The sequence below is a fragment of the Ictidomys tridecemlineatus genome, chromosome 9 (assembly GCF_052094955.1).
Source record: "Ictidomys tridecemlineatus isolate mIctTri1 chromosome 9, mIctTri1.hap1, whole genome shotgun sequence".
NCBI lineage: Eukaryota > Metazoa > Chordata > Mammalia > Rodentia > Sciuridae > Ictidomys > Ictidomys tridecemlineatus.
The window spans coordinates 6019016-6045727 of NC_135485.1; the positions used below are offsets into that span (position 1 = coordinate 6019016).

The following is a 26712-nucleotide window of genomic DNA, read 5'->3' on the forward strand; positions in this document are numbered from 1 at the left end:
TCTTTCCACTCCTCTAGGCACTTGCACATCACACCTCTACTGTCCCCAACATGCCACCAAAATGACACACCAGGCAGTGTGCTTTAGCTCCCCACCCCTCCCTCTCATGTCAGAGGAAGCCCTACCTGTCCTTCAGGGCTCAGCTCAAATGCTGCCTCCTCCAGGCTGCCTGCCCCAATTCCCAGCATTGGCATGTGATAGATGCTCAAAAAATATTTGCAAGAATCAATGAGAACTGGTCCTCCCTCCTGTCCCCACCATCACTGTCGAAACACATCGTGCTATTCCAAGTTCAAATCTCCCATGTCTTCTCCACAAACTGCGTGCAAAGGCTCCCACACCCTGAATGGATGAAGCAGAGTCCAAATTCCCGGTCCTCTTTCAGAGACAAGTCAGGACCAGTCAGAGCCCCTTCTCAGGATAATACTACAATGACAAAGCTAAACGTGGATTGCTCCAAGTACCTGGAGAAGCTGCCAGGCCCCTATTTTCAAGCACTTTTCAGCACATAGCCAATTTTCCAGATCAAACTTCACAGATCTCCAAACGTCAAACAGTTAACAGAACTTTTAAACACAACCCAGGTCTGCTCCAGCACAAATGGAGCCTCCACAAAATCCCAGGTTTCCTTTGGAACCCACAGGCCCTGGCCCCCTGTATTTCGCATGCAGGGGTGCTGGCCCCCAAATAAGAAAAAGTGTGAAACTGTCTAGCCCTGTGCACCCCCCAAACACACCTGGGCTGCAGCCACCTGCAGCTATCTGTGTCTCCTAGCTGTTCCCAGACCTCAGGCCTGGCTGCCAGCCCCCACCTCCAAGGCTAGGCTCAGCCACCACCTGCATGGGATCCTCCCTTACACATCCATCGCGCCCAGAAGCCGAGCAGCACCCTAACAGCTCAGGTAAGGGAGCAAACCCACTGCACCCAGCACCCGTGAAGGAGGCCTGGGGCATCCGCACCTAGCACTGATTTCAGGCTAAAGCAAAAGCCACAGAGGGGTCTTGGGTACAGGAGTGATGATCTGAAGATAACAGAGAGCAAGTCGAGACAACGTGCAAGTTCCATGGCTTAAGGTCTCTCCTGCTCCTTCCCCAGCATTAGAGTTCTCAGGAATCTGTCCTGCATGGGGAGGGGATGGGGGTGGGGGTTGGGTGGGGAGGGTCCCCCCAGAACTCCCCCAGGATACCCACACTTCAGCCACAAGGATCCTAACCCCAACACACACAGACACCATCACCATTGTCTGCTCCTATGTCTCCTATCTGCCCCCGGAGGGCGGTCTCTGGTCCCACTCTGTGTCCCCTGCCCCTTAATGTCCCGCACAAGGTCTGCATCAACCAGCCCATAGAGGGTCGCAGATGGGAATGCCCGAAGCAGGGCTGCGCGAAGCATCCCGTGGCCCCAGTGCCCTCTGCCGCGCGGACTCCTCACGGATACTCACCGGGGTCGGGGCGTTCACCACGGACAGGTTGTACCCATAGAGGAAGGAGGAGCCCAAGGCGCCCACCAGAGAGACAGCGACGAGGGAGCAGGACCAGTCCTGTGAAGGGAGAGGAGAGCACATCAGCGCGGGCCCTTGGGTGCAGAGCCTGGACGGTCCCCCTTAGCTGGGGGAGGCCTCCCTGATAGAATTCCTTGTCTGGGGCCAAAAAGGAGCTGGAAGGAGAAGATGGAAAGGTGGGGGTGGGGGGCAGCAGACAGGGTTCCCTCCAGGTCCACAACACACCATTGTCTTCCCAGCCAGGCTGCCGGGGAGCACAGAAGCCCGCCTGCTGCCCTTAGCAAGCCATCTGGAAGCAGCCACACGCATCATTTTAGCTACAGGTATCTAGGGTCTGACCCAGACAGGAGCGGAGAGCAAAGCTAGACTAAGCTGCTGGGCAGCGCCCGGTGCTCACTGATCCCCCTGCCAGGCACTGTTCTGAGAGCTTTCTGGGCGTCATCTGGAATCCCTCCACCAGTGCCGGTGCATCCTATTGCAGAAGTCAGGAAAGGGCACAGAGTTGTCTGAGGTGCTGCCTGGGGCGGGGCCAGGAACCTGGTGGTCACAGCTGCAGCTCCTCCCCAATCCCCCAACTCCACCTGCCTGCCTGTCTGGAACACAGGCATGCCCATGCACACACGCTCACGCTGAGGCATGGATCGACAGCCTGGTCCAAGCACCTTGGAATAAGGACCTGAAGACAGAGAGATAGAACTTGGTGCTGAGAATAAGGCATCTGCCCCCACAGGGGCCTTTCCTGCTGCTCCACCCAAGGATGGCCACAGCCAGGACAGAAACATCCGGCCCCTTGACAAAGACTGACCATCCCGGGCTGCCCTGTGAAACATGGGCCAGATGGACAGGGACCAGGCACTCTGGAAGACAATTTCTTGGCCATCATTTACCATTGAGCGTGCATGTCTGTGTGTTTTCTAGGTGCTAGGCCCTGATGAAGCTCTGGGAGCGTTCGCAGCAGTGAGCAGGACAAGCGAACAGGGATGCAGATCCCTGATCCCAATTCCCTTCTCCACCACCTCGTTAACCTCCCTAGGGGGGCTCCAGCAGCCGACGACGCTCCACCATGCAGTGGCAGAAGCCTGAGCAAGCGGTGTGACTTTTCAGAGTCCAGCTTGCCCGCCTGTAAAAGGGCTCTTACTAACATGCCACACTGCTGCCCAGGTCACTGAGGGTCAGTGGTTGCCAGATGTCACCAGTGTTCAGAAAGGTGTTTTCTTCTTTTGTTCCTCTCTCTCCACTCCCTCTGGTCCAGCTGCTTCCCAAACAGACAGGCAGAGTTCTCTCTACTTGGTCCACCTGAAGTGCTCCTCCTGGAAGCTTCAGACCTGAGACCCACAGCCAGCCTCTCCTCTCCTGCCATCTCCTGGAAGCTCCTCCTCCTTGTTCTACTACAGATCTGTCATTCAACTGCCACTTATGACTGTAGTCTTTGGCTTGTTGCAGGGCTGCTCAGTCTCCTCATCTTGAAGAAGACAATGATATTGGAACCCCCTTTTTAGGGAAGGTGTTAAGTGGGTCAGAAGAGAGCCTGGCACTTGCTGGGTGCCCATGAGTGTCAGTGGCCAGGGCTGGATGGTGGCAGGGGTCTTCCTGTGGGAGGGCAGCTGCTGTGCTCCCTGCTCTTTGCTCTGGGCTCTGAGCCTGCTGCAGAAGAGGTGCTCAGCAGGTGCTAGGGACCAGGTGGAGGCTGAGGAAGGGCTTGTGGCCAAGGGGATGGTGTTGCCCAGTGAAATGGGGCCGGCATGGTTTTCTGCAGCTTGAGCTGAATGAGATCCATTGATGGGACAGAGTCCCTTCAGAAAAAGCTCTCCGTCTCCTTCACCTCTTCCCTCTAAGTTCATTCTCTGTGTCTCATCCTAGGAGCCAGTTCCCTGAGCCGTCAGCACCAGCTGTGCTGGGCTATTATCTGGGCCCTACACTCCCTCCATCCTAGTCCTGGTCACCTTAGAGGACCTGGTCTCCTCCCTCTTGTCGGCACCCATCAGAATGGGAGCTCCTGGTATGAGGGCCCCTGCAGAGGTGGAGGAGGGCACATGGGAGCCACCTCCCTGCCTCAGCTGCTTCTCTGGAGCCCCCTGCCCCTGGGTGGCCTGCCCAGCCTGCTGCCTCCCCCTCCTGGCACCTGACAGCTCATGCTGCTGCCTGGCCATGCCTGGGGAGGTAGAAGGGGCAGTGGAGCACACACAGGGCAGGGCCTCACAAGGACGTTCTCTGGGTACAGCCAGGCAGCCAGGAGCCGGCCCAGGATGCAGAGACTCGGAGTAAAACACCACACAAGGTCACATGGGTCAGAGTGGCTGGTCCAAGCCCAGGCCTCCCTAACTCAGAGCCCAAGGCCCTTTAGCCACACAGCTGCCAGGCCGGGGTGGAGACGTGTCCCGCAGAGCCACCTACACCTGCATTCCCCACAGCCTGCCCTTGTGCACCGCGGCCAGAGGCCGGAGGCCGGTTCCGTGTTTACCTTTCTTCTCCTCCCACCTGGCACCCTGCTCTTCCTCATCTGGCGGTGACACTCTGGCGGCTTCCTGCCTGATCCGGGAGGGCCAAGGTAGCTCCTGTCGTGTGTCAGGGGAGCAGAGCTCAGTTCCCTGGGATCCATGCTTGGTTTCCTTACTATGGGCCCTGGTGGCCCAGCTGACGGCTCCGCCAGGCCCCCGGACTCTGCCAGGGCATTTCCGTGAATGAGGAGGCAGAGTCCACTGGAAGGCCTGGAGCGCCCAACAGGAAATGGGGCAATTGGGTCATGCCTGGACAGGAAGTGGGCAACATATTCTTCCTTGTTCTAAGTCATTACAGCAACGAGAAAATCCTAAAAAGGAAATCTGTCCTCTGGGGACTTTCACCCAGGGTATGGATTTTTTTCTTTGTCATCATTTTATTCCTCTCTCTTTAGTAAGTCCAACATTCCAGAGGTGGGGAGACTGGCATGAACCCAGGGCACCTTTCTAATCTCTGGGGCAGGGAGCGGTCTAATAACTGGCTCAAGTGTTGCTCAGGTCCTGACTCCTCCACTTCAGGCGAGTCACGTTACTTCTCCGAGCTGCCATTACCAGTGCAAGACGGGCTATTGGTCTCACTCCAGCTGCCTGCAGAGGTACTCCAGGGCTGAAACAGAAACCACATGGCCCACCCTACCCCTAGCAGCATGCTGGAGATGGACGTGGGCAGCCCTGCAGCCCAAGAACAAAGAGCTGCCATGACTCTGTCCTGCTTCCTCAGCCCCAGGCCGAGCGGCCCCTCCTTGCACCACCCTGGCTGACTCAGTAAAAGGAGCCAGGAGGCTGGGACCTGGTGCCCAGCACGACATAGTGAGGATGAATTCCCCACATGGCTGATTCACCCCAAATGTCAGAGAAGGACCTTCATGATGGCGAGGACAGGTGGCCTCTACTCTTTGCTCCTGGAAGCAGATGGCAGACACAGAGGCTGGGAAGGGACAGAGGCATGCTTGGTGAATTCAGAGTGCTCGGGCCACAGATAAGGGGCAGAAGCCAGCAAACTGGGTTTAATGCAAAGGACACATTGAAGAAAAAAAAAGATGGGGAGAACTGCAGGCGTCCTGGGGGCCGTAAATGCACGTGGGTGAGAAAGCTTTCAGCCCCCACCGCCCTACAGCAGGACAGCAGCTGCTCTGAGCAAATGGGAAACAGACTTCCTTGGTTAGGCTGGGACTCGAGCAGTGCAACCTGGCTGCTCTGTGCACTGGTCAGGGGGGCGCCTCTTCGAGAGCAGGTTATTTCTTGACTTGGTTTCCAGCCACCTGGCTGCCTTCCTCACTGCATGGCGGGTCCAGAGCAGGAGCCCAGTGAGAAGCACTGGGTTACCACACGCCTGCAAGGGCCGAGAATTCCCTGGGACAGTGCCGGGGAGGCACCGCGCCAATCTCAGCTGGATCCGGGAGTCTTTCTGGGAGAGGTGACTCCTGAGCACACTCGGGATGGGTGAGCCTGGGGAGGTATTTGAGTGGGGAAGGGCATGGGTGGAGGCTGCCGGCTTGGATGCCTGTTGTATGAGCAGCTCCATAGTTCCCGCTGCAGGTGCAAACTCCAACGATGCCAGGAACCAGGCTGTCAACACAGTGGGCCCCAGAGCTGGGCGTCAAGCCTGAGGGAGGACATGGAGCCCCACTAGGAACCAGAGGCAGCAACCAGGGCTCCCCACAACCTGCACCTCCCCCTCGACCCGTGCACCTACACTTTTCTCCCAAGTGCGTTCACACCCTGTGGGCTGGGGGAGCTGCTAGTCCTGTGTAAGCAGGAAGAACTAAAGTCCAGAGAGGGCGTGGAGCTGCCAGCCTCCAAATCCCCAGCAGTGTCTGTCCCATGTGGCCTGTGGCCCTGTACTCTGCGGTAGATCCTACAGAAGCTCAACTCCTGGCACAGGTGTGGTTTGAAGCAGATCCCAGGTGTTCTAGGGGTGAGGCAGGTGTAGGACCCATGTTCCGCAGTGTTCTGGGTCTGGACCAGCCTGCTCTGCACCGAGTGCTTCCTCACACACCATTTCCCAGCACTGGCTAAGTACCCACGCACCCAGCTACCCTGCCCCGGCTCGGGCCCTTCGGACTATTAACCGTTCTCACCCTTCAATGCTCAGCTCCCTCCCCACCTGCTCCAGGAGGCCTCCCTGGACCTCCCTCTGCCACTTCTCTGGGCCATGTGCTGCCACTTGAGTATGCCTTCCCCTCTGGACAGGAGCTCTCCAGGGACTGTGTGTATCGCACAGGTTGGACCGTGAGTCCCCCCCAAATTCACATGTTGAAGTCCTGATCTCTGAAACTGTATCCCAGAATGTGACCGTATTTGGAGACAGGGTCTTTAAAGAGGTAGTAAGTCAAAATGAAGTCTTTTGATGGCCCTAATCCAATCTGACTGGTGTCCATATAAGAAGAGATTAGGATACACACAAACACACACAGGGGGACCATGTGAGGACATAGGAGAAGACACTATCTACAAGGCAGGGAGAGAGGCCGCAGAAGGAATCAATCCGTCAACACCTTGGTCTTGGACTTCCAGCCTTGAGAGCGGTGAGACCATAGGTTCTACTGTTGAAGCCAGCCTGTCTCAGGGGCTTTCCACGACAGCCTGAGCAAACGCACATCGGCCTCAGCCTCTGGTCCCTAGATACACATTTGCTATTGAGCTCAAATCATCTAGAGGGCAGTTCTAAGGCTAGAAGTTTGACTTAGAAATAACTTCTGAGGCTAGAAGCTTGGCGTAGAGATGGCGACAGTTCTCTAGCAGGGAAGTGTTGAGGGAAAGAGGAGCTTTTTATTGAGTGTCATTTAACCAGAATGCATGAAATGACTATCGCCCTTCCCCATTCCACCAAACATCTAGGCACTGGATGCTCGGCTCACCTAAGATAAGCACCAAAAGATACAGTGTCCACTTAGAGGGAATCACATCTACTTAACACAATTCTCCCATGTCCTTGGGTGACCCAAGGCAGGTGGTGTCATTACACACTGTATGGGACCCATAATGTCCAGTCTGCCAATTCCACACTAGCCTGGCCATTTGGCAAGTAGACTTGTGTTGATCTCTGTCCTGCCAAATAGAGGCTTATTATGAATATGGGCATCTTTTCTTGCAATTTGTGGTTACATCCACACCCTTGGGAGGCGACAAGGCACATCTGAGAGAGTTTGAGACTGGCTCCATCTGAGAGAGCAGGGAATGGGTTCCATGTCTCTCATAAGGACAATGACATATCACTGTCAGCATCAATGTTCCCTCATTGAGAAATGACCTTAAGAATGCCCCAAGTCCAGAAAGCCACCAGCAGATCAGTACCATGGAGGCTCCCGACTTTCGAGCCTGGCCACAGACTCGCTCTTGTTCCCCCAGCTCCACCCACGGGGCTCTGCTCCCAGCCCCTGCTAGATCCTCTCTCTGCTGGCCTCACCTTGACCCTGGAGGACGGAGGGCGAGGGGGACAGGAGGGACTGCCCAGGCCACCAGAATGCCCATGCAAGGGGAGGGCAAGAAGCCAGCACTGACCGCTTTCTTTCTTGTCGACTTGTTTTCCTTGCTCTCTGCTGCGTCCTTTTCTCTGAGCTCCATGGTTTATTCTTCAGATTTTGGACTTGTTGATGTTGTTGTTGCTGAGAAAGAGGAAAAGGGATGGAGCCATTAGACACTTGCTGCCACAGATGGCAGGTCACAGCAGGTGGTTCCAAATGGCCTCCAAAAGGTTCCTTCCAGTGTAAAGGACGCCAGTGTAAGACACTGCAGTGTCCTCACTCAGGCCCTGGGACCTGGCACCTGCCTGCTCTGGCCCATTTACAAGATGGGGGCTGGGCTGAGCTGCGGTGCATCCGGCTCCTGCCCTAGGGCTTACTAGACCCAGGCTGCTCCCACACCATTCTCTTCAGAAGGAGCACATTTCAGAAATGCTAGACTGTCTGTCTCCAAGAGGTGAAAATGAAATCAGTGGAAATGAAAACCCAGTGCTGATCTCGCAGCCTGTCAAGTGGAAAAGATCACCAACATCCTCACCCTGATCGCTGCTGAGACGGAAGTAGAAACTGCACGGCTTTTCTGGAGTTTGGAAATGTGTTTCTATTGCCCTTTGGCCCAATAACTTTGTTCGACAAGATTTATCCTAAAGCAGGACTAAAAGTGTGCACAAAGATGGAAGTCCAAAATATTCAGTGCAGCATGTGTGTGTGTGTGTGTGTGTGATAAAAATGGTATTTAAAAAAAGAAAAATAAAAAATGTCTAGCAGAAAAGTTTAACTACATGATGGCACATTCACACGATGGAAATTCATGTAGTCCTTTAAAATTGTGTTCTACAAGAACATTGGATGCCACGGAGGGATGCTCAGAATACATTCTTGGTTGACAAATAAGGGAAGATATATAAATGAACCTACTTTTTTCAACACTAAAAATATACATACATAGGTTTACACAATGAAACATTAGATGTGCTTAAATTCTTCATGTTTCCTTACTTCATTTTAAAATGTAATAATTATGCATTACTTATTCGACAGATATTAAGTCCCTAGGGAAGGCTATGGGGATAATCCTGTCCTCTGGGAGCTGGTGTCAGGAGGAGAGAAACAGCAGAAGAGCATTCAGAGAGCGTGTTGACGTATGGAAGGTGAGTGGTGGCCCAGCATGGGGAGGGCAGGGGGAGGACAGTAGAGATACTCAGGGGACAGACACATATTTATGGGCATAGAAAATAGGTCAGAAACAGCCGGAAATGACCTGCAGTTACCCCTTGGCTGAGGTATTGTGGCCAATTTATATCTTATTGTTTTCTCCTAGTTTTCCACACATTGTGACTTTCCCCTGGAATTGTGCAGCATGGTGGCCCTAATAAAATACTGCTGTAACTAGATAAGTTTTTGAAATTGCCTTAAATTAAAAAGAAAAAAGTTTTCTTAATGGAATTAAGCCCTAACAGTCTCAAGTAGCCAAGTAGAGTTAAAATTTAAATAATAATAATCATCATCATCATCATCTCTGAATGCTCTTCTTTCTAATGCAGAAAATACAACCCTGGAAGGACACACCGTTCCTATGGTTCGATAGACTCAGCTTGAAGCCATTTCTGCAGCCTGACAAGGATGCAGGTTGGTGAGCTGCCTGAGCCCCACTTTAGTGTCGCTGCAGGCCCTGCCTCGAGGGGCTGACACACCTGTCCCACCCCAGCCCACCTGGAGGGCCACTCCAGCCCTGTGCCTGCTTTCCTGACATCTGCAGGCCTCTGGGCCACAGCTTAGGCTGCTGGGCTTGGAGGGCCCTTCCCTTTCGCCTGCCTCCCCTGCCAGGCTCGCCTCCTCCGATCATCTATGGGTTTCTTCTGGAAACGGAATGCTCTTCTTCAAGTGCATCCCAGAGCTCACAGCCAGTGGATTGCATGGGCTTAGGGTGTCTGAGATCTCATCGGGGATGGTCCCTACCTGTGAGGCTCATTTTACCCATGAGCTTGCCTAGGCCATGCTGCTGTCATTTAGCAGATGTCTAGAGAACAGTCTAGATGTGTCGTGAAGGTGCCTTTTAGATAGGGTTAGCACATGCAGTGAGCTGTAAAGCAGATGACCCTCCATGATGTGGAAGGCCTCATCCACTAAGCTAAAGACCTCGAGAGAAGCAGCTGACGTCCCTTATGAAAAAGGAATTCAGCCTCAAACTGAATTTTGAGAGAGGTCTTTTGGAATAAGAGTACAACCTCAGCATTGCTGGAATTTCTAGTCTGCTGGCTCGCCTGTGGCTTTGGGGCTTGTCAGCCCTACCATTGCTTGAGCCTATTCCAGGGGAAACAGGGGACAGAGACACAGACAAGAGGACATGCATACCCATTGCTTCTGCTTCCCCGCAGAACCCTGAGTTACCCCCTCCCCTACTTCTCACACTTGAGGGCTTCAGTGATCCATCTCCCGTCCACAGTCGGACTGAATGCTGGCTGAAGAGATGCACGGTAGGCAGAAGAGGTGGGGTGGGGAGGAGGAGAGGGAAAGAAGGAGAAAATGGGCAGAGGGAGCTAAGTGATGGTTTCTGTGGCTACCACCCTGCCTGCCTCCTGGGGATTTTTCCCAGTCTAGTTCATGTGAATGGCTGCCACGGTGCCACCCCAGGGACCACCATTCACACAGATGACATTGTGACTTTCCCCTGGAATTGTGCAACATGGTGGCCCTACATGTGCCTAAGGATGAAGATGGTCTCTTGGGGATGAAGCGGAAGCCAGGATTTGAAAAGACATGAGGAGAGGGAAAAGAGCGAGGCCATTACAGAGACCTGGATCTCCATCTGGCTTTGCTACTATGACCGAGGGCAAGTTACTAACTCACGAGTCTGCTTCCTTGTCCGTCAGTCATAGACAGCTGCCACTCTCTTAGTGTGATTTTTAGATGAGGAATCCTGAACTCAGGTGGCCCTGGGAAGGGCCTGCCAAATCCTTGGTGTCTAATGAATGGCAATTGCCATTCAAGAGGCTATTGAAGACTCAGAAAGTGACATATTTGTGGGTAGGAGGAAAGAAGGGTTGTTTAGAAGTACTGATCTTCAGTTTGTGGAACATCTACGTATCAATGTCACCTGGGAACTTGGAAATAAGAGTAGTGCTCAAGCAATAGTCTGGGCTGGACATGAGTTAAGTGGGAATGAGTGACAGAGGACTGGGCAAGGCCACCCAGGGAAGGAGTGTAGAAAGAGGAGATCCCTAAGGAACCCAGCCTGGGGGGGGAGACAAGGAACGGTAAGTGACAAAGGACACTGAGTTGGAAAAAACAAGCAGAGCCAAGTGTGGAGAAGACAAGAACTTTAAGAGGATGTGAGGGGCATCTGTGTCGACATTGATTGAGGGCAATCAAGAAAGAGGAATGAAAAGTGTCCAGGGTATTTGATCACACAGAGGCCACTGGTAACTGTTTCAAGGGTGACTTGGATGGAGTGGCCCTGGAGGGACGGAGCACTGGAAGAGGAGCCCGTATGCAGACAGGTCTTCATAGAGCTTCAGCCATGAGGAGGTGAGGGCGGTGCAGGGGGAGGCATGGGGGGGCAAGGACGGAACATGGGTAAGTGTGGTGAAGACTTCAGATCCAGAAGTGGGAAAACAGGAGCTCTGTGCAAATTTCCTGTATTCTAGCATCTTCTGTATCCTGTCTAACACCATCTATAGTCCAATGGCGTCCACATGAAGTGTGAGGTAAAGTGACCGACTAAAGGGGAGAGAGGAGGGCGATTGGGCAGTGGTAGGAAGGTGAGGAGCAGTCATAAGGGAATCCAGGGGACAGCCCTAACACCCAGGTCCGGTTGGCCATGGGCTGGTGCTGAGGGACCCCTCGTGGCTCCACAGTGGAAGAAAACATGGTGGGTGTCCAGAGCGTCCCCAGACTTCTTGAGTTTACCCATGGAGAGAAAACACAACTCCAGCTGTGACCAGGGTGTGGCTTTGGTTGGGCTCCACCACAACCATCCAACATGGAGCCACCTAGAAATCAAGGTCAGAGCAGGTGTGGTCACAGATGTGCGAGGAAGGAATGAGTACAGGGAGGGACAGGGTGGGGGGGAGAAGCTACGGAGTGGGCGGTAGTAAATTACGGTGTGTAAAATATTGCCCTGTGACAAACAAGGATCCAGAACGTGGGCCTGGGGTGCACGGGACTGTGAGCTCAGCAGTCCCCACGCAGTCAAGGGAGATGAGGAGCGCTCCAGCTCGGATGCCAAGCCTGTCATTCTTCCCAGGAAACACGCTGCAAACTGGGACGGTGGGGCACCAGGAGGACGTGGGTGGGGCCCATGCTTCTTTCTCTTTCAGGATCAACTCTGATCTTCTCCTCACCCACCACCAGTAAGGAAGAAGAAGAGGACTGCTAAGTCAACAAGGCCCCACGCCAGGGAGCTGCTCCCAGCACAGCCCTCGACTGTGGACTCATCCTGCCGAGACCACGGCAGGGTCCAGGATGCCCGTCATCCCTAAGCCCTCTCATGACTGGCGTGAGACTGTCTTCTGGGGCACTTCGAGGCCTCATGCGGGCAGCGTGTGCCCAATGGGACTCTGGGTTCACACCCCAGTTCTACTGCTAGTAAACCGACTGGAGACCCTGAACTCTTCTGCACTCCCTTTCTTCCTATTTCAAATGGGGATAATAACAGGATGAACCCCAGGGGCTGTTGTGAGGGTGAAGTGAGTTCATTATTGAAGCACACTGCAGATGTCAGGTGCCCTGGAGCCATCGTGATCACCTCCGGAAGCACAGTGGATGGTCTTCCCAGACCACAGGTGCAGCGCTTCCGGATTGACTCAATGATGACATCTCAGGATGGTTAAGATGGCTTACCCATCTGAGCCCACGCAGTGTTTAAATAGAGAACCCTAAGCTCCCTCAAAATAATTATCTAAGGCTTAAACAGAGTAAATAAAATAAAATACAAAAGATAAATCAGCAAGAGCTCCGTGCATGGTGAAGAGTCCCAAAATGTCAGCTCCCTGTCTCCCCAACCCGCAGAAACGACACTGATAACTCTGCTCTTCAAGACTAGTGGCCTGCCAGTGCCCATCAGTGTGGCCATACAAGTTCTTTAGAGCAAAGTGCTGCTGTGCCCATGGTTGAATGGCCCCCTGCCCCGTCCCCTGAGTGCCTACCTGCCACCTCAGCAGTGCACAATGTCCCTCTCCAGGATGCTCCCCAGGATCCAGCAGTGACAGGGTTAATACCTAGCACAGCAGAGCCCCAGAACTCTGCTCCAGGCAGAGTTGGCCCACACCCAGGCTGTCCCGAGGTTAAATATTTAAATAACCACCTCTGCTACTACCCTTTCTGCCATCGATGATATTAAACCCCTGCCTCTGACATGATGCTGGGAGAAGCCGTCACAGAAGTTGGATCTGAGCCCAGACAGCCTGAAGTCAGAGCCTCCCACAGAGCTGTGTTGGGTGCAAGGATAAAGGCAAAGGAAAGGTCATGGCCAGCACAGATGTGTACAGAGGGTCAGCAAACAGCAGCCGCAGGCTCCTCTCCCTCTCTGGCATGGGCCACAGAAGGCCACCTTCCCTGAAGTGCCTGCATTCCACGGCACTCCCTGTCCACTCCAAGCTGAGACCCACCAAGCAAAGCCACGTGGTTCCCGCCAGCTGCTGGCCAGCAGCTCTCAGCAGAAAACCCCAACCCGGCCCCAAGCGCTCCACTGAGTGGCTGATTTGGCTTTTCACTTCCGGGCCCCCTGCTGACTTCACCATGACTAAAGCTAATTCCAAAACAAGAAACTGAAAGATGTGAAAAATGGAAGCTTTAAGAGGGAGAGAAGAGAAGAAGGGAATGGAGAGTAGGGGAGGAGGAGTGGGAGGGAGGGAGGGAAGGAGGATAAAAGGAAGGAAGGAGAAAAGGATGGAGGGGGGGTGACAACATTGGTATCAGACACTGCAGTAATAACCACAGCCACTGTCATCAGCGTAGGTTTCGCTATGCCGTATCAGTGTTTGTCAGGGACACCCCACTGACCCTGTGTGCATTCTGGCTTAGTCTTTCCCAGAACCCTGTAAGACTGATTTTCAAATCCCTCACCTGTCAAACCCCTCACTCCAGCTGTGAATGTCAGTCATCTAAGACACCCTTCCAAAGCAGGCCCAATGCAGCGAGCATCACTCACCCGAGTCCTGGGCTCTCCTCACCTGTCCAGTCTAAAGAGCAAATGGGATGTGTGTCACCGACAGATCACCTCCTAATAGAATCCGGTTATACTGGAGAAATTGTGAAAGACAACAGCATTAATGATTAAACTGCATTCAGCTGTTGCCGCAAACACCCCTGATGCCCATCTTGATAAGCTTAATGGCTAGCTATCTGTGGGTAACTGGGTTTATTAAGAACATGCTGCTAGGGTTTGGAGAGGAGGTATCCCCCAGTAAGTTCATGGGATAGACAATGTTGGAATGTGCAGAGGTGACCAAAGATTAAGAGACCTGTAACTCAACAGTGGGTTGATCCATTTGCTGGATTAATAATGGGAAAGGACACCGTACCCATGGGAATTGTAGGCAGGAGGAAATAGGTCACTGGGGGTGTGCCCCTGGGGACTATATCTTATTTCCCTGGCTCCTTCCTCCTGCTCTCTGTCTGTTTGTCCGTCTGTCTCTCTGCTTCCAGGCTGCCAGGAGGTGAGCAGTTTTCCTCTGCCACATCCTTCCACCATGATGTCCTGACTCACCTCTAACCCAGACAATGGAGTCAGGTGACCATGGACCGAACCTCTGAAACCGTGAGCCCAATAAACTTTTCCTGAAGTTGTTTTTGTCAGGCATTTTGGTCACAGTGACAAATACTGACTAACACACATGCCCAGGTGTGGCTCAGCATGTTCTGGATTAACATATAACAGCTGCTATAAACATGGATGTGGCTGCAACACTATAGTATGCTGATTAAGTCCTCTGGGCATGGACCGAGGAGTGGGATAGCTGAGACCCCTTCTCTTTGACATGAGGAGGTTCCAGTGGAGACCCAGCCGGAACAGAGAGGAGGGTCCAATGAGGTGTCATGGAAGGGTCCCAAAGCAGGGACACATGAAACAGGCACAGCAAGCCCTGAGTCCAGGTAAGCCGCACGAGGAGGGAGCTCCTGCTCCTCGGTCCAGGTTGGCATGAACTCAGCCGTGGAGAAACGCCTAGAGCAGCCACCTGTGCAGTGCTGTGCCACGGCCACCGCCATCGTCACTGTTTCACCAACACCGCATGGCCGTCTCGCCCGAGCACCAAAGTGACGCGCACTTGCTAATTCTCACTCTTCAACAGCCTGAGACACATGGAGCGCTGCAGTGGCAGAGGGACATGGTAGGAAGAGCTGAGTGATCTGGGCAGCCAGGGCAAGATCCAAGCCCAGCGCAGGACTGAAAAGCCACCTTCAGGCCCATCCCTGCGAGAGGTGAGGGCACAGGGAGCCAAGGGCGGTGTTCAGGGGGAGTACGGAAGGAAGGGCACCTGGGGTCCCAGCCCCAAGGGAGAGGGATGCTGTGTCCAGCTCAGCCATCTACTCAGGTCTGGAAAAACAGGTCTTGGGGGAACCAGGAAAGGCCTATTACATTTCCCCAACATCCGTTCAGAGCAACAGGCCACCTCCTCTGGGCTCATTCCATTTCCCTGGTGTCATGGTGTTGACAAAGGGGTGGCCTAGTGCGGGAAGAAGCCATCGAATCTGTGGGAGACGCCTGCAGGAGATGTCTGTAGCAATCAACCTCCAATGTCGCACCCCTGGGCACTAGGAAGATGGCATCTTTGTGCCCAGGGAGAGCTCTCCTGTGCCTAAGAGGACAGGCACCAAGGCCCAGGTCACCTCTGGGCAGAAGAGTTGCTTTCCCAGGACCTTCAGACCTTCTCTGCATACCCAGCTGCACGTGGGCTCTTTTTAGCTGTAATACAGGATTCCCACTCCAGGGTGGCCAGCCAACGGTTTAGCCACACCTAGAGGGACAGGACACAATGAGGACTGCCCGGGATTGGACGTCAGAGGTCTTAGGTCCGAATCCCAGCTTGCCTCTTCCCAGCCGAGTCACCCTGGACACACCACGCCTCTGCAGAGTGGGGGAAGGAGCTACTTCCTCAAGGTCATGTCCGGGGGATCAAATGAGATACTGCCCTTGAGCTTGCCTGCCATGTAGCAAGTGTCCAGAATGTTTACTATCCTGTAGGGGAGGTCTATCTCTTTATTATTATTTTCATTTATTTATTCATTTTCAAATGTTTACGGGGCACCTACTAAGTACCTAGCATAGGGCTAGAAGCTAAGAAGGCTGCAAATAGCAGTAAATTTGTTACTTCTATCCAATAATTCACAATGTATTGAAAGAATGAACCAAGGAGCAGGACCTACATTTAGTAAGCACCTACTGTTGCCAGGCACATGTCATACATAAGCCTCACTGAGTCCTAGAGCAGAGCATTCCGTTGTGTGTCTGTGGATACTGAAGTTTAAGGATTAGACCAAGCATCCAAAGCAACATCCGTGGGTGAGCACTAAGGTTTAAAGCAAGACCACTCACAATCCCATTTCTTCCCCACTGCCCCGTGGGGAAGCTTCTCACCCAGGGGGACAAGCCCACCAGAGACCCTCCAGGGCCTTGAAGGCAGAGACAGTTCTCTTTTCTCATTTCATTTGTCCAACACCTAACAGGCTTCTCATTTTGGAGGATCCCTCACTGGGTCTACGGGCATGTGCCTCTTGTCCTCTTGAATTTCTCTGCAGCAGTGATCTCATTTATCTTCAGCACACGCAATTTCTTCCTCTGTTGGATCCTTCCGGGCTATGAAGAAAAACGTCTTACTATCACCCATCTAAAAAATAAAAAGACTTAAGGGGTTTTTGCAAAGATGGAGAAAAAATGAAACCCTCACACAACACCAGGGGCAGCGTGAAATATTTTAGCTGCTGTGAAAATAGTTTGGTGATTCCTCAAAAAGCAAACAGAGTCGCCACGTGATCCAGCAATTCCACTCCTGGGGCATACCCAAGAGAGGTGAAAACAAGTGTTCAAACAACGCTTGTACACAAACGTCCGTCCAGGGCAGTGCTCTTCACAGCACCCGGAAGGTGGAAACAGCCCACTGTCCACCACTGAAGGAAGGGATAAACAAAATCTAGTCTATTTGTAAAGTGGAATAATATTATTCAGTCATGAAAGGGAATGTGAGACCGACATATGCCACGACATGGCTGAGCCTTGGGAACGTCATGCTAAGTGAAAGGAGCCTTCAGGGAAAGCCACATCTTGTATGACCACATTTATAATGCCTAGAATTTGCAGATCCCCAGAGACAGAGCAGATTAGTGGTTGGCCAGGGTGGGGTGGAGAAGGGAATGGGTGCACCTATTAAAGAGTAACCATCGCCTTTTGGAGTGAAAAAGACCTTCAGGAATTAGATGGACACAGTGGTCCTACAACATGGAACGGGCTAAATGCCACCAAGTCATTCACCTTAAAATGGCCGACTTATGCTGTGATTTCACAGTAGAACGCCACGGCCACAGGTCTCCATTATCCATCAGTCGATAACACTGGAAAGGGCCCTGAATTACAGGTTTCTGCCTATAATGGGCTGTCTAACTGTGCACAAGGGAACCTTCAGGAGTGCCTACGTTCATGGTGACTTTAAGAGTGGCAGATGTCCCAGAATTTGGGAAGGGACAGGCCTGGAAAGGTGTGTGGAACCTCAAGCTAAACTTACATTGCCCGTCCTTCCCTATGTCTCCTTCTTCGTTCTTCAATCCTTCCCTCCTCCCCAAGCCCTGGGCTGCCCACTGCAGACAGGACGCAGGTCTGTCCTCCTGGGTTAGCGCAGTGACGAGCACTGCCCATGTGCAGGGGGCGGGGATGTGGGGCACCTCCGCACCTTCCTCCCAGAGTCGATATGACCTAGAAGTGCTCTTAAAACAGTGACAAAGACGGTTCCCCCGCAACAACCCAGGTGTCCTGCTGTCTGGTTGGGGAACCACTGGGCCAGATGTGAAGGCCCTTCGGGGCTTTTTGTTCCAAGTCTAGGAAAAGACACAACTCTTCCTACTGACTCCAGTCCCCGGGCTGCCAGACCACGTGGGACCTCTGGTCCCCACAGTGGCCCTCAGCCAGAGGCCATTCACCTCCCCACTTCACAGATCAGGAAACTAAGGCTTAGAGGCTCCTGAAGGCCAACTCTCGGAGCTTGAGGACGCGGCCCCTGCTGCCAGCCTCCGCCTGTCGAGCTGTTCTGCCAGGTCAGGAGCAGAGGCATGAGCGGCAGGCTCCTGGCACAGTTGGCTGGGGAGCCAGGGCTCTGGCAGTGCACTGGCTGCACATCAGCTAAGAGAGAGGGCCCAGGGCCAGTCACGCCCAGAGTAGCCACCACTCCACACTGCCTGCCTCTGCCCGCCTCCCACTTCCAAGACGAGAAAAAAGAAGCAGCTTCACCCTGTGAGAGGAGCCAAGCTGCCATCAGCATCATGAAGACCAGGGTTTGGTGGTCAAGGGTTTGCCTGCTGGGGCGCCGTGCCCTGTAGTTCTGGGCGAGCCTAATCGCTCCAAAGCTGTGCACAATCTGAACACAGCCTGCGCTGTTGACAAATCCTGTCCCCAAGGACACATTTCCAGACCAGGTGGAGCGCGAGGAGCTGCGACTGCGAAGAGGGTAGGGAGGCCCCTCTGCTCCCAGCCCCAAGTCGGCTCTATCTTCCCACCCTTGAGGAGGGTCGGAAGCCCAGTAGGATGCCAGGAGGGACCCCCACATTAATTGTATTTTAAAGGAGGAAACAGTGAGTGTTTCCAGTTGTAAAATTCTCAAATCTCAGTCCTTGCCAGGGAGGGACAGAGGAGCCAGGCAGAAATCCTTCCTTGTAGAACTGGCCATAAGCGGCTTGGCAGCTGCACTGCTGGAGGACGGCACCCGGACTCCCAGCACCCAGGGTGCTGACGTGGACAGGCTCGACTGCCTGAACACTGTGTGGGGTGGGCTCAGGGACACTGGGACCCTCCCCATGCACTGCTCCTTCTCACAGGCAAAGCCAGGGCTGGGGAGGCGTGGCGCTTGGCTGATGTCCCATGAACCTGGGTTTTCACTCGTTGCCCTGCTGTCCGCCCAGTGGTGAGCCCTGCCCCATGGTTGGCCCCCCGATCGCAGGCACTGTGCAAGGCAGGAAGGAGCCGGCAGTCCAGTGGGTTAGGGGTAGGGTGGTCACTGACAACCACGCCTCTTAATTGGCGTTTAGATCAATTATGGCGAACTCTAGAAAGTGGTACAGGTTAGGAGGAGAGGCCGCCAGCTGACTCCAGTCTAGCGCTCAGACTGGGGGTGTGTGTGCGAGTCGGAAGTGGGGTGGGCCACCAGGAGGAACAGCCAGAAGAAAGGGCCTGGGGCTGGGGGGAGCTTGTGTTGGGAGTTGAGAGACCGGGTAGATGGAGCTCTCGGCTGTGGCATGGGACAAGGCCAGGAAAGTGGCACTGGGTCCTGAGAGCAATGGAAAGCATTGGGTGGGGAGATCAGATCACCTCTTTACAAAGTTCTGCCTGTGGTCACCTGGAGCTGGGATGTGAGGGTTGGGGGAGATTTGGAAGATGGTGACGTGGTGGAAGCAGGAAGATTAATCTGGTCCTTAAATAGATAGACTGTTACTGCTGCTGAGGCTAGTAACAGTAAATCACTGGAAGGTGAACTCAGGTTGGCAGGAGATGGCCCCTGCATGCTTAGCTCCAGGGTGCCTGGCCCATGCCAGCAGGAGCCCCGTGTTGGCCACTGTCACTACCTGGGGCTGTGCAGCCTGCACACCAGGCTGCAGAGGGAGGTGAGACCCTCCTCCATATGGAGGGAGAGGCTCAGCTCCACGGGCAGCAAGTGGACTTTGGCTGGTTTCCAACTCTGACAGCACAGCCGGTGACCATGGCAAGCCATGCAGGCAAGCAGAGCTGCAGGTGCCTTTCTTGGTAAAGCAAAAACTTGACCTCTCTTTCCAGGCCCAGAGCCGGACGCTGGGGAGCTGTTCACGGAAGCTCAGCCCTGCTGTGGGGGTGCACCTCCTCTCCACATGACCCTGAGTGCCAAACTCAGTTTGCTCCTTTTGTCTGGGGCTCTGTCGAAATTGAATTTCCACTTGGTGACTAGTCACAGCTTACTTGACTCTGTCACGCTGGACTGTGCTACAGGAAGAAATGAAGGCTGTCCGGCAACGACGGGTAGATGTGCAGTCCTGACACCCCACCTGTCCACCAACCCTGGCTCCCCGCTCCTGGCTCTGCCTGTCTAGTCTTGGGCGGCTCCTCTCTCCATTCTGCCTGTCTGGCTCCCATGATCAAGTCCAGTTCTCAGCAGGCTGCACATGGTCCCCCGCCTCTCCAGCCTCTGTCAGCCAAGAAGGAGCAAATCGTTCCTGCCCTTGCACTCCCCTCCCACGCTGCAGCAGATGTTCTGAACCCATCAGGCCACTTTCCACTGAGCCAGACCACATGGGATCCCTGGTCCCCACAGTGAGTGGCCTCACCCTCAGCATCCTTCTGGGCACAGTGCCGCAGGCATTCCTCGGCGCTGGGGTCTGGGTGGCCCCGGGGGCCCACCTGCTGGCCCTCGCTGCCATGTGCCCTGCTTTGTGAGCACGTGCTCCATGGCAACCTCCTGCCCATCACCTCAGCTTCTCCTGGACTCTGTGCCTGTCCAGATGCTGCCTCCACCTCCCTCCCAGGTTCATCCAACAGCCACAGCGGGGGAGCTAATGACTCCATCCTCCTACCCAGGACACTGCACCCGAGCTGCCAGGACCCCAGATACCCCAGGACTCCACGGAGTTCAAAATGGCAAGTTCATTCTTTATTGACATGGTTTTCTCAATCCTAAGAGAGACAGTGTTGATAGGGAAGAAGAGGGGAAAAGACCCTGAGGGGCCGGGGCTGTATTTCCAGCTCATAGATGGAGCATTTGCTTGGCAAGTGCGAGGCCCTGGGTTCCAGCCTCAGCCCACCAAAAAAGCAAAAAAAGAAAAAAGGAACATGGCATAGATGTCATTGAGCACAACGTTCATCCTGGCTTCTTTGGAACATTTGTTACTCACACCCTATCTGTGGAGAACCCTTTCTTCACACCTAAGGGAGACTCCATGGTTGGCTATCCAAATGTGGCCATTGCCTGGTTAGACTAGCAAAATACCTGCTCCATACTCATCTACTTATTTTCTCACTCAACAGATACCTACAGAATCTGGCCTGAAAATGCTTGGTCACAGGTTGGGGAATCAAGGCCCAGAGAGGTGAAACTACTAACCCAAAGTCACCCAGCAAGAAAAAGGCAGAGGGACAACTAAGCTGAGCTCCCTCGGCCACAGTAGCTCCTGAGGCGTGTTGGAGTCCCCTGGCTCTCCAGGAACAGGTTTTCTTTCAGCCTGGGCATGGGAAGCTCGGGTACAAAGCCCTGGTGGGGCCGATGACTTTTGACTTTAGGCCAACTTAGATGACAGCTCTGGCGTCAGCCTCGTCAGCCTGTTGAAAACACTGAACTTGGGCAATGCACTATCTTCTGCCCTCTCTGGTTTCTGTCACTTTGACTCCATGCCCTGCAAAACAGTGTGGCCTGCAGATTTCTGAGGTCCGAGGTCCAAGGGCTGCCAGCACCCAGAGCTGCCATGCTGAGCCTCTCTTTCGGCCTGTCGCCAACATTCCTGGTCTTTGGCCCGTGAGCTCTGGCACAGCCCCCTCCACTGACTCATCAGAAGGCAGACTGAAGTCCTCCCTCCACAGTGCCCTTGGCCCTGAGCCAGGCTCTCTCAGTCCAGGGACTCCCAGACCCTGGGGAAGGAGGTGCTCAGTGCTCAGAGCTCGGCCTGGGCCAGCCCAAGGGGGTCCCAGCTGCCTCCTCCCTGGCTGCTTGGCCCTGAGCTGTCACTGATCAACTCTGAACTTCAGCTTCTGCATCTGAAAAATGAGAACAAAAGCAACCAGCACAGAGCTGTCCCTGGGAGGGCTCCTTCCGCGGCTGCGGCCGGGGACAAGGTCACCCGTCCATGCCTGCAGGTTCTGCATGTGGGTTCAGCCACTGGCCAAAATACCCTTAAAAGAACTGCCTCTGTACTGAACACTGACATTTTTCTTATCGTTATTCCCTAAACAACACAGTAACAACTGCTCGTGTGGCACTGACATCAAGTTAGGAATTGTAGGTCACCCAGAGATGATCTAAAGTCCACAAGAGGGCGTGCACGGCTCATATGCAAATACCATGCCATTCTATAGAGGGGGCTCGAGCATCTGTGGAGTTTGGTATCTGTGGGGCATCCTGGTACCAGTTCCCTGTGGGTACCAAGGGATGGCTGCATGGGGAAGAGTTAACTGATCCTATTAGACCAGCACTGACGACGAGTTCAACCTTTGGATTTTCATACATGTGAATAGTCTGACCCTATTCATGTTCCCTTAAACCTGAGTCTTGGTCTCTCATCTGTAAAATTGAAAAAAAAATGCACCTAATTTTCACACTGGGTCCAGATTAAAAGAGACGATGAATGAACACTTCTCACCAGGCTGAGGCGGACAGAGGTCCGTTGTTCTCAGCCGGCAGCGTTAACCAGGCTGCTTCTCCTCCGTAATTCCTCGAGGCCTTTCAATACTGCTCTCTTTTTTAAAAAGCTTGTTGAGTATGATTTCACACCATCAAACAGACCCCTTGTTGCTGCTGAATCTGTTCAGAGCAGTCATGTGACCATGACCACTATCTAATTTGGGGGATGTTGCCATCGTCCCCCAGAGAAACCACGTGCCCATCGGCCGTCACCCTCTGCTCCCAGCCCCTGGCAACAGTCCTCCAGGTTCTGTCTCTGTAGGTTCTAGAGCTGCCTTTTCTGGACATTTTGGAAAAACGGAATCGTGCAGTGCGTGACCTGCCGTGTCTGGCTCCTCCCCTGAGCACTACGGTTTTGATGTCCGCCCTGTGGCATCGCCTTCTCTGTGACAAGCCCTCTCTCACACCTCATCTCCCACCTCCTTCCTTCTCCTGGACGCTCATCCTATCTCAGATGTCACTAATGGTCCCTGCTTTGGTTCGGGTCTTCAATGTCTCAGTGTTAGCAGCTTGGTCCCCAGTGAGCTGCTGTTGGCAGCTGGTGGAAGCTTCAAGGGGTGGGGTCTCCCGGGAGACTTTAAGCTGTTGAATGGTGTGCCCTTGAGGGGGACCAGGGGAAAAGGTCCCCTCTTTGTCCTGTCCTTCCTGCTCCCTGTCCATGAGGTGGGAACCCTACTCCCCCACATTCCCTCCATGATGCGCTGCCTCACCACGGGCCCACAGCCACGGAGCCAGCCGACCACTGATTGAACCTCCAAAACCGAGCCAAGCTAAACCTCTTCTCTTTACAACTTGATTATCGAGGTATTCGATTCAGTGCTGAAGGACTGACCAACCCAGCCCTCCATCCCACCTGGCCCAGGCCTTTGGCCTCTCCACCAGGACATCAGCCTGCGGGTCTCCCGATGGCCAGTCTCCACCTTTGCTTCTGTAGAGAAGCATCCCTGGAGAATTCTGCCTCAAAGACTGATAAAGCCTTCACAGCTCTGTTCCAAAGCTTTCAACGTCTCCCACTTCCTTTGGGATGAAGACTAAGAGAAGGAGGGGGATGGGGAGGGAAGGGCGGCCCTTACTCAGGGCTCTTCTGGGCAGCGTCGTGCCAGCAGCACCCCTTCCTGGCCATGCCCCATCCATCCCCTGGCCCTAGGCACAGAGCAGCCCTGGGCTTCCACACCCTGGCCTCTTCTCCACTGCTGCTTTGTCATGCCGCCTCACAGCAAGGCCCTCCCTTCGCCTGCTCTCCTCACCTGACCGGGTCCCACTCACTGGCAGGACTTTCCTAAGCAGCCTGTGAGCTGCCCCAGGCAGAGGCCCCATGCCCCTCTGGGATCCAGGTCTTTCAACCCAGCACCTGTGGCAGGCTCAGAGCTGAGCTCAGCCAGCTGAGTAAGTGGCAGTGGCTTCTGTTTTTGAGAACTGATATTGATCTGCATTTAACTGTAACTGTTTGAGTGATCTTCAGAATTAAGCATGGAGCAATGCCAAGCCAAGAGCCCTGGAAGGGAAACAGCCCTGAGCCCTGCGAGGAACCAGCTTGCTTTCCAGTTACTGCTCACCTCCCTTGAGAAAGCTGGCCTTCATCATCTGCTCACCTCCCTTGAGAAAGCTGGCCTTCATCATCTGCTCACCTCCCTTGAGAAAGCTGGCCTTCTTCATCCTCAGTGCAAGGGTTTCTTCAACTGCTTTGGCTTTCTTGCCATACAGGAACAAACAAAGACTCAGAGAGCTCGAATTACTTGCCTGAGGTCACACACCCAGGAACTGGAACTGAAGTGGGGCAGACCCCTCCTCCATCTTTTCCCACCCCAGGCTGCACTCGAACTTGAGAGAAACTGAACTGCAGTTACTGCTCTCTCACCAGCACAATAGAGTTAGAATTTCTTCTAAATTTTAGAGAATCTGATTAAGAGCCGAGGAGCAGAGGAGACTGGAACTCTCCTAGACCAGCCAGCTCTCAGCTCCTGTGGGTGTTAGGACCATTTAGAGATTGAGTGATTAGACTCTGGAGAGAAGAAGGTGAGCCCTCCTATGCGGACCCCTGGGGTCCACTTGGTCAGGAGCCTCCTGAAAGCATTCTAAGTGACAGGCTTCTTGGGTGACCTGTGGTGTCCGCTGCCAAGCCACAGACAAATCTCAGTTCGACATCTTCCTTCCAGCAGCAAGACTGACTGCAAGATGTCCTGTCTTTGTGATTGGAGTCGGAGGGAGATGAAGCCACCCTTCAAGCAGTACTCACGGGGCGTCACCTTCAAGAGGTGGCACAGGGGACGCGGATTCTCCAGCCAGACCCTTTTCTCCGTGTGCTGGCGAGGGAAGCTCTGCCGGGAGTCTGTCCAGCTGGGGTGCTGGCCCTGGTCCACTCTCCTATGCCAAGGCAACTCACCCGGCCCCTGGCACTGGTTTGGTGAACACCTGCTGGGACTTTTCACGAGAACTGAAGAGACTTGGGGACTTGCTTGCTCCTGCTTGTCCCCACAGAGGCCAAACAAGAGAAGGAGGGAAGGGAAATGAGGCCTGGCTGCGGAGCAGAACGGAAGGGGCCGGGCAGCCCAGAGCCTGGAGGTCGCAGAAGTCTGGATGACTTCTTGCCAAGAACAGAACCCGCCCTTTGTAAGAAACTGCAGGGAGGTGGCCGCCTGAACAGGCCCTGCAGTTTGGAATAGCAGTGTCCATGTCCCCTGCAGGGCAGCCAAGGTACTCAGTAAACAAACCAATGATTATGAGCCAAATACCAAAAACTGTTCGTGGTATTTTCCAGAAATGTGTTCGGTTTTGCTTCCTTTTACATTTTCAATTTATTTCTAAATCTCTTGTGTTTTTCTGTTCTAATTGTGGAAACATTTGATCATGAAAATTGAACTTCATTTTAAAATAAAGGGCAGACAGTGGCTTGTGGGTTTTGAGTTGCATCCCACAACTGCAAAGTAGCTCATGCTGTATTCTGCTGGACGATCCTTTTGAAATCATGCTAATAATTTTATTTGGCATGACATGCTCAGATATACTCTACTAGTGTATAACTTTGAATTTTTAAAAAAAAGAGCAGAAAATTGAATAACCTAGAAGAAATGGATGAATTCATAGAAACAGACAATCTACCAAGACTGAATCATAAAAAAATAGAAAATCTGAGCTCACTTGTAACTAGTGAGGAGATGAATGCTGTAATCAAATACCCGCCAGCAATGGAAAGTTCAGGACCAAACGCTCGCACCAGAGAATTCTACAAGCGTTGAAAGAAGCAGGAACACAGCTCTTCTCAAACACTCCCACAGAACTAAAGAGAAGAGGCCCCTCCCACACCCATTCTACCAGGCCAGATTTACCCTGACAAAGGTACACAAAAGCAGAGGAGGACACAATGAGAAAAGAAAATTGAAGACCAATATTCCTATAAGTACTGACCCAAAGATCCTAAACAAAACACTAGCAGAACAAATTTGAGAGCACAGTGAAAGCCTGCTCCTTGTAACCAGGTGAGTGTGAGTCTGGAATGGAAGGATGGTTCAACACATAGAAATCAGTCATTGTGACAAAAGGAGGGACAAAAAGCACATGATCATCTGAACAGAGGCAGAGAAGGCATTGGCAGGATCTGGCCAGCTTTTATAAAAGCATGCTAAGAATAGAAGGAAACTACCACAGCATGACAAAGAGTGGCACAAGACGCTAACAATTCCCATCGTCCTCCGTGGGGAAACTGAGCCTGATCCTCCAAGATCAGGAGCAGGCAGGATGCCCATCCTCACCACTAGTGAACCCTCAGCAAACCAGTGGAAGTTCTGCAACACCAGTAGGAGAGAAAGAGGAAGAAAAGAAACGGGAGTTGGAAAAGGAGAAGAAAACTCTCTTTGTTCCCAGACGGTGTGCTCTTGTACTTAGAAAACCCCTAGGATTCCGCCAGAACACTTAGAACAAACGAATTCAGCCAAGTTTTGGAAAACAAAATCAACACCCCAAAATCAGTTGTGTTCCTCTACAGTAACGGTGACCAATTCGAAAAATGACATTAAGAAAATAACTTTTACAACAGCACCAAAAAAGGATAAAATACCTAGGAATAAATTTAACCAGGGAAGTGAAAGACTTGTATACTGAAATGACCAAACAGGAAGAGAGGGAGGAGGAGGAGGAGGGGGAGGGGGAGAGGGAAGAGGAGGAGGGAAGGGGGAGGGAGAGGAGGGGGGAGGAAGAGGGGGAGGAGGGGGAGGAGGAGGGGGGAGGAGGGGGAGGAGGGAGAAGTTGTCAAAGAGATGTCATAGAGATCTTCTTTAACAGCAATCTACAGATTCAATCCAATCTCTATCAAATCCCAATTTTTTGGCAGAAATAGGAACATTCATATTAAAATTTGTATGGAATTACAAGCCAAAATGATCTTGAAAGAGAACAAAGTTGGAGACTCACGCTCCCTGATTTCAGAACATGCTATGAAACAACAGTAACAAAGACAGGGAGGTGAGACATGAGGACAGACCCACGAAACACAACAGAGGGCCCAGCAGTAATGCTTGACTTGCACGTGTGGCCCGTGATCTTCAACAAGGCTGCCGATGCTAAACGTTGGCCTGGGGACAGTCTTCAACACGGCGCTGGGAAACTGGCTACCTCCATGCCAGAGAATGGGGTTGGACTCCACCTTACAGCACATACAAACATGAACTCAAAATGGACTAGTGACCTAAATA

At 53.1% G+C, this 26712-nt stretch overlaps 1 protein-coding gene and 2 long non-coding RNA genes across 8 annotated transcripts in view; 2 read left to right on the forward strand and 1 right to left on the reverse strand.

Annotated features, from left to right (window-relative positions):
* The window catches only part of Slc2a9 (solute carrier family 2 member 9), a 136185-nt gene extending 111665 nt beyond the window's left edge, over positions 1-24520 (reverse strand). Inside the window, exons 1-4 of one of the 6 annotated variants that reach the window (XM_078021034.1) lie at positions 14642-14773; positions 13637-13705; positions 7504-7607; positions 1442-1540 (exon numbers count right to left, since the gene is read on the reverse strand). In XM_078021034.1, coding sequence (XP_077877160.1) covers positions 1442-1540; positions 7504-7566 — 162 coding nt within the window. In that variant the 5' untranslated portion in view covers positions 7567-7607; positions 13637-13705; positions 14642-14773. Of the gene's footprint in view, positions 1-1441; positions 1541-3962; positions 4232-7503; positions 7608-13614; positions 13706-14641; positions 14774-23580 lie in introns of those variants that run through there. The other 5 variants (XM_040292665.2, XM_040292664.2, XM_078021035.1 and 2 more) reach the window with 5 other exon arrangements.
* On the forward strand, positions 9964-12410 carry LOC144366608 (uncharacterized). The gene is made up of 3 exons (XR_013425686.1): positions 9964-10991; positions 11111-11170; positions 11783-12410. It is a non-coding gene; the product is annotated as an uncharacterized LOC144366608 (long non-coding RNA).
* On the forward strand, positions 17744-26108 carry LOC144366609 (uncharacterized). The gene is made up of 3 exons (XR_013425687.1): positions 17744-18118; positions 19438-20271; positions 20659-26108. It is a non-coding gene; the product is annotated as an uncharacterized LOC144366609 (long non-coding RNA).
* The last annotated feature ends 604 nt before the right edge of the window (positions 26109-26712 follow it).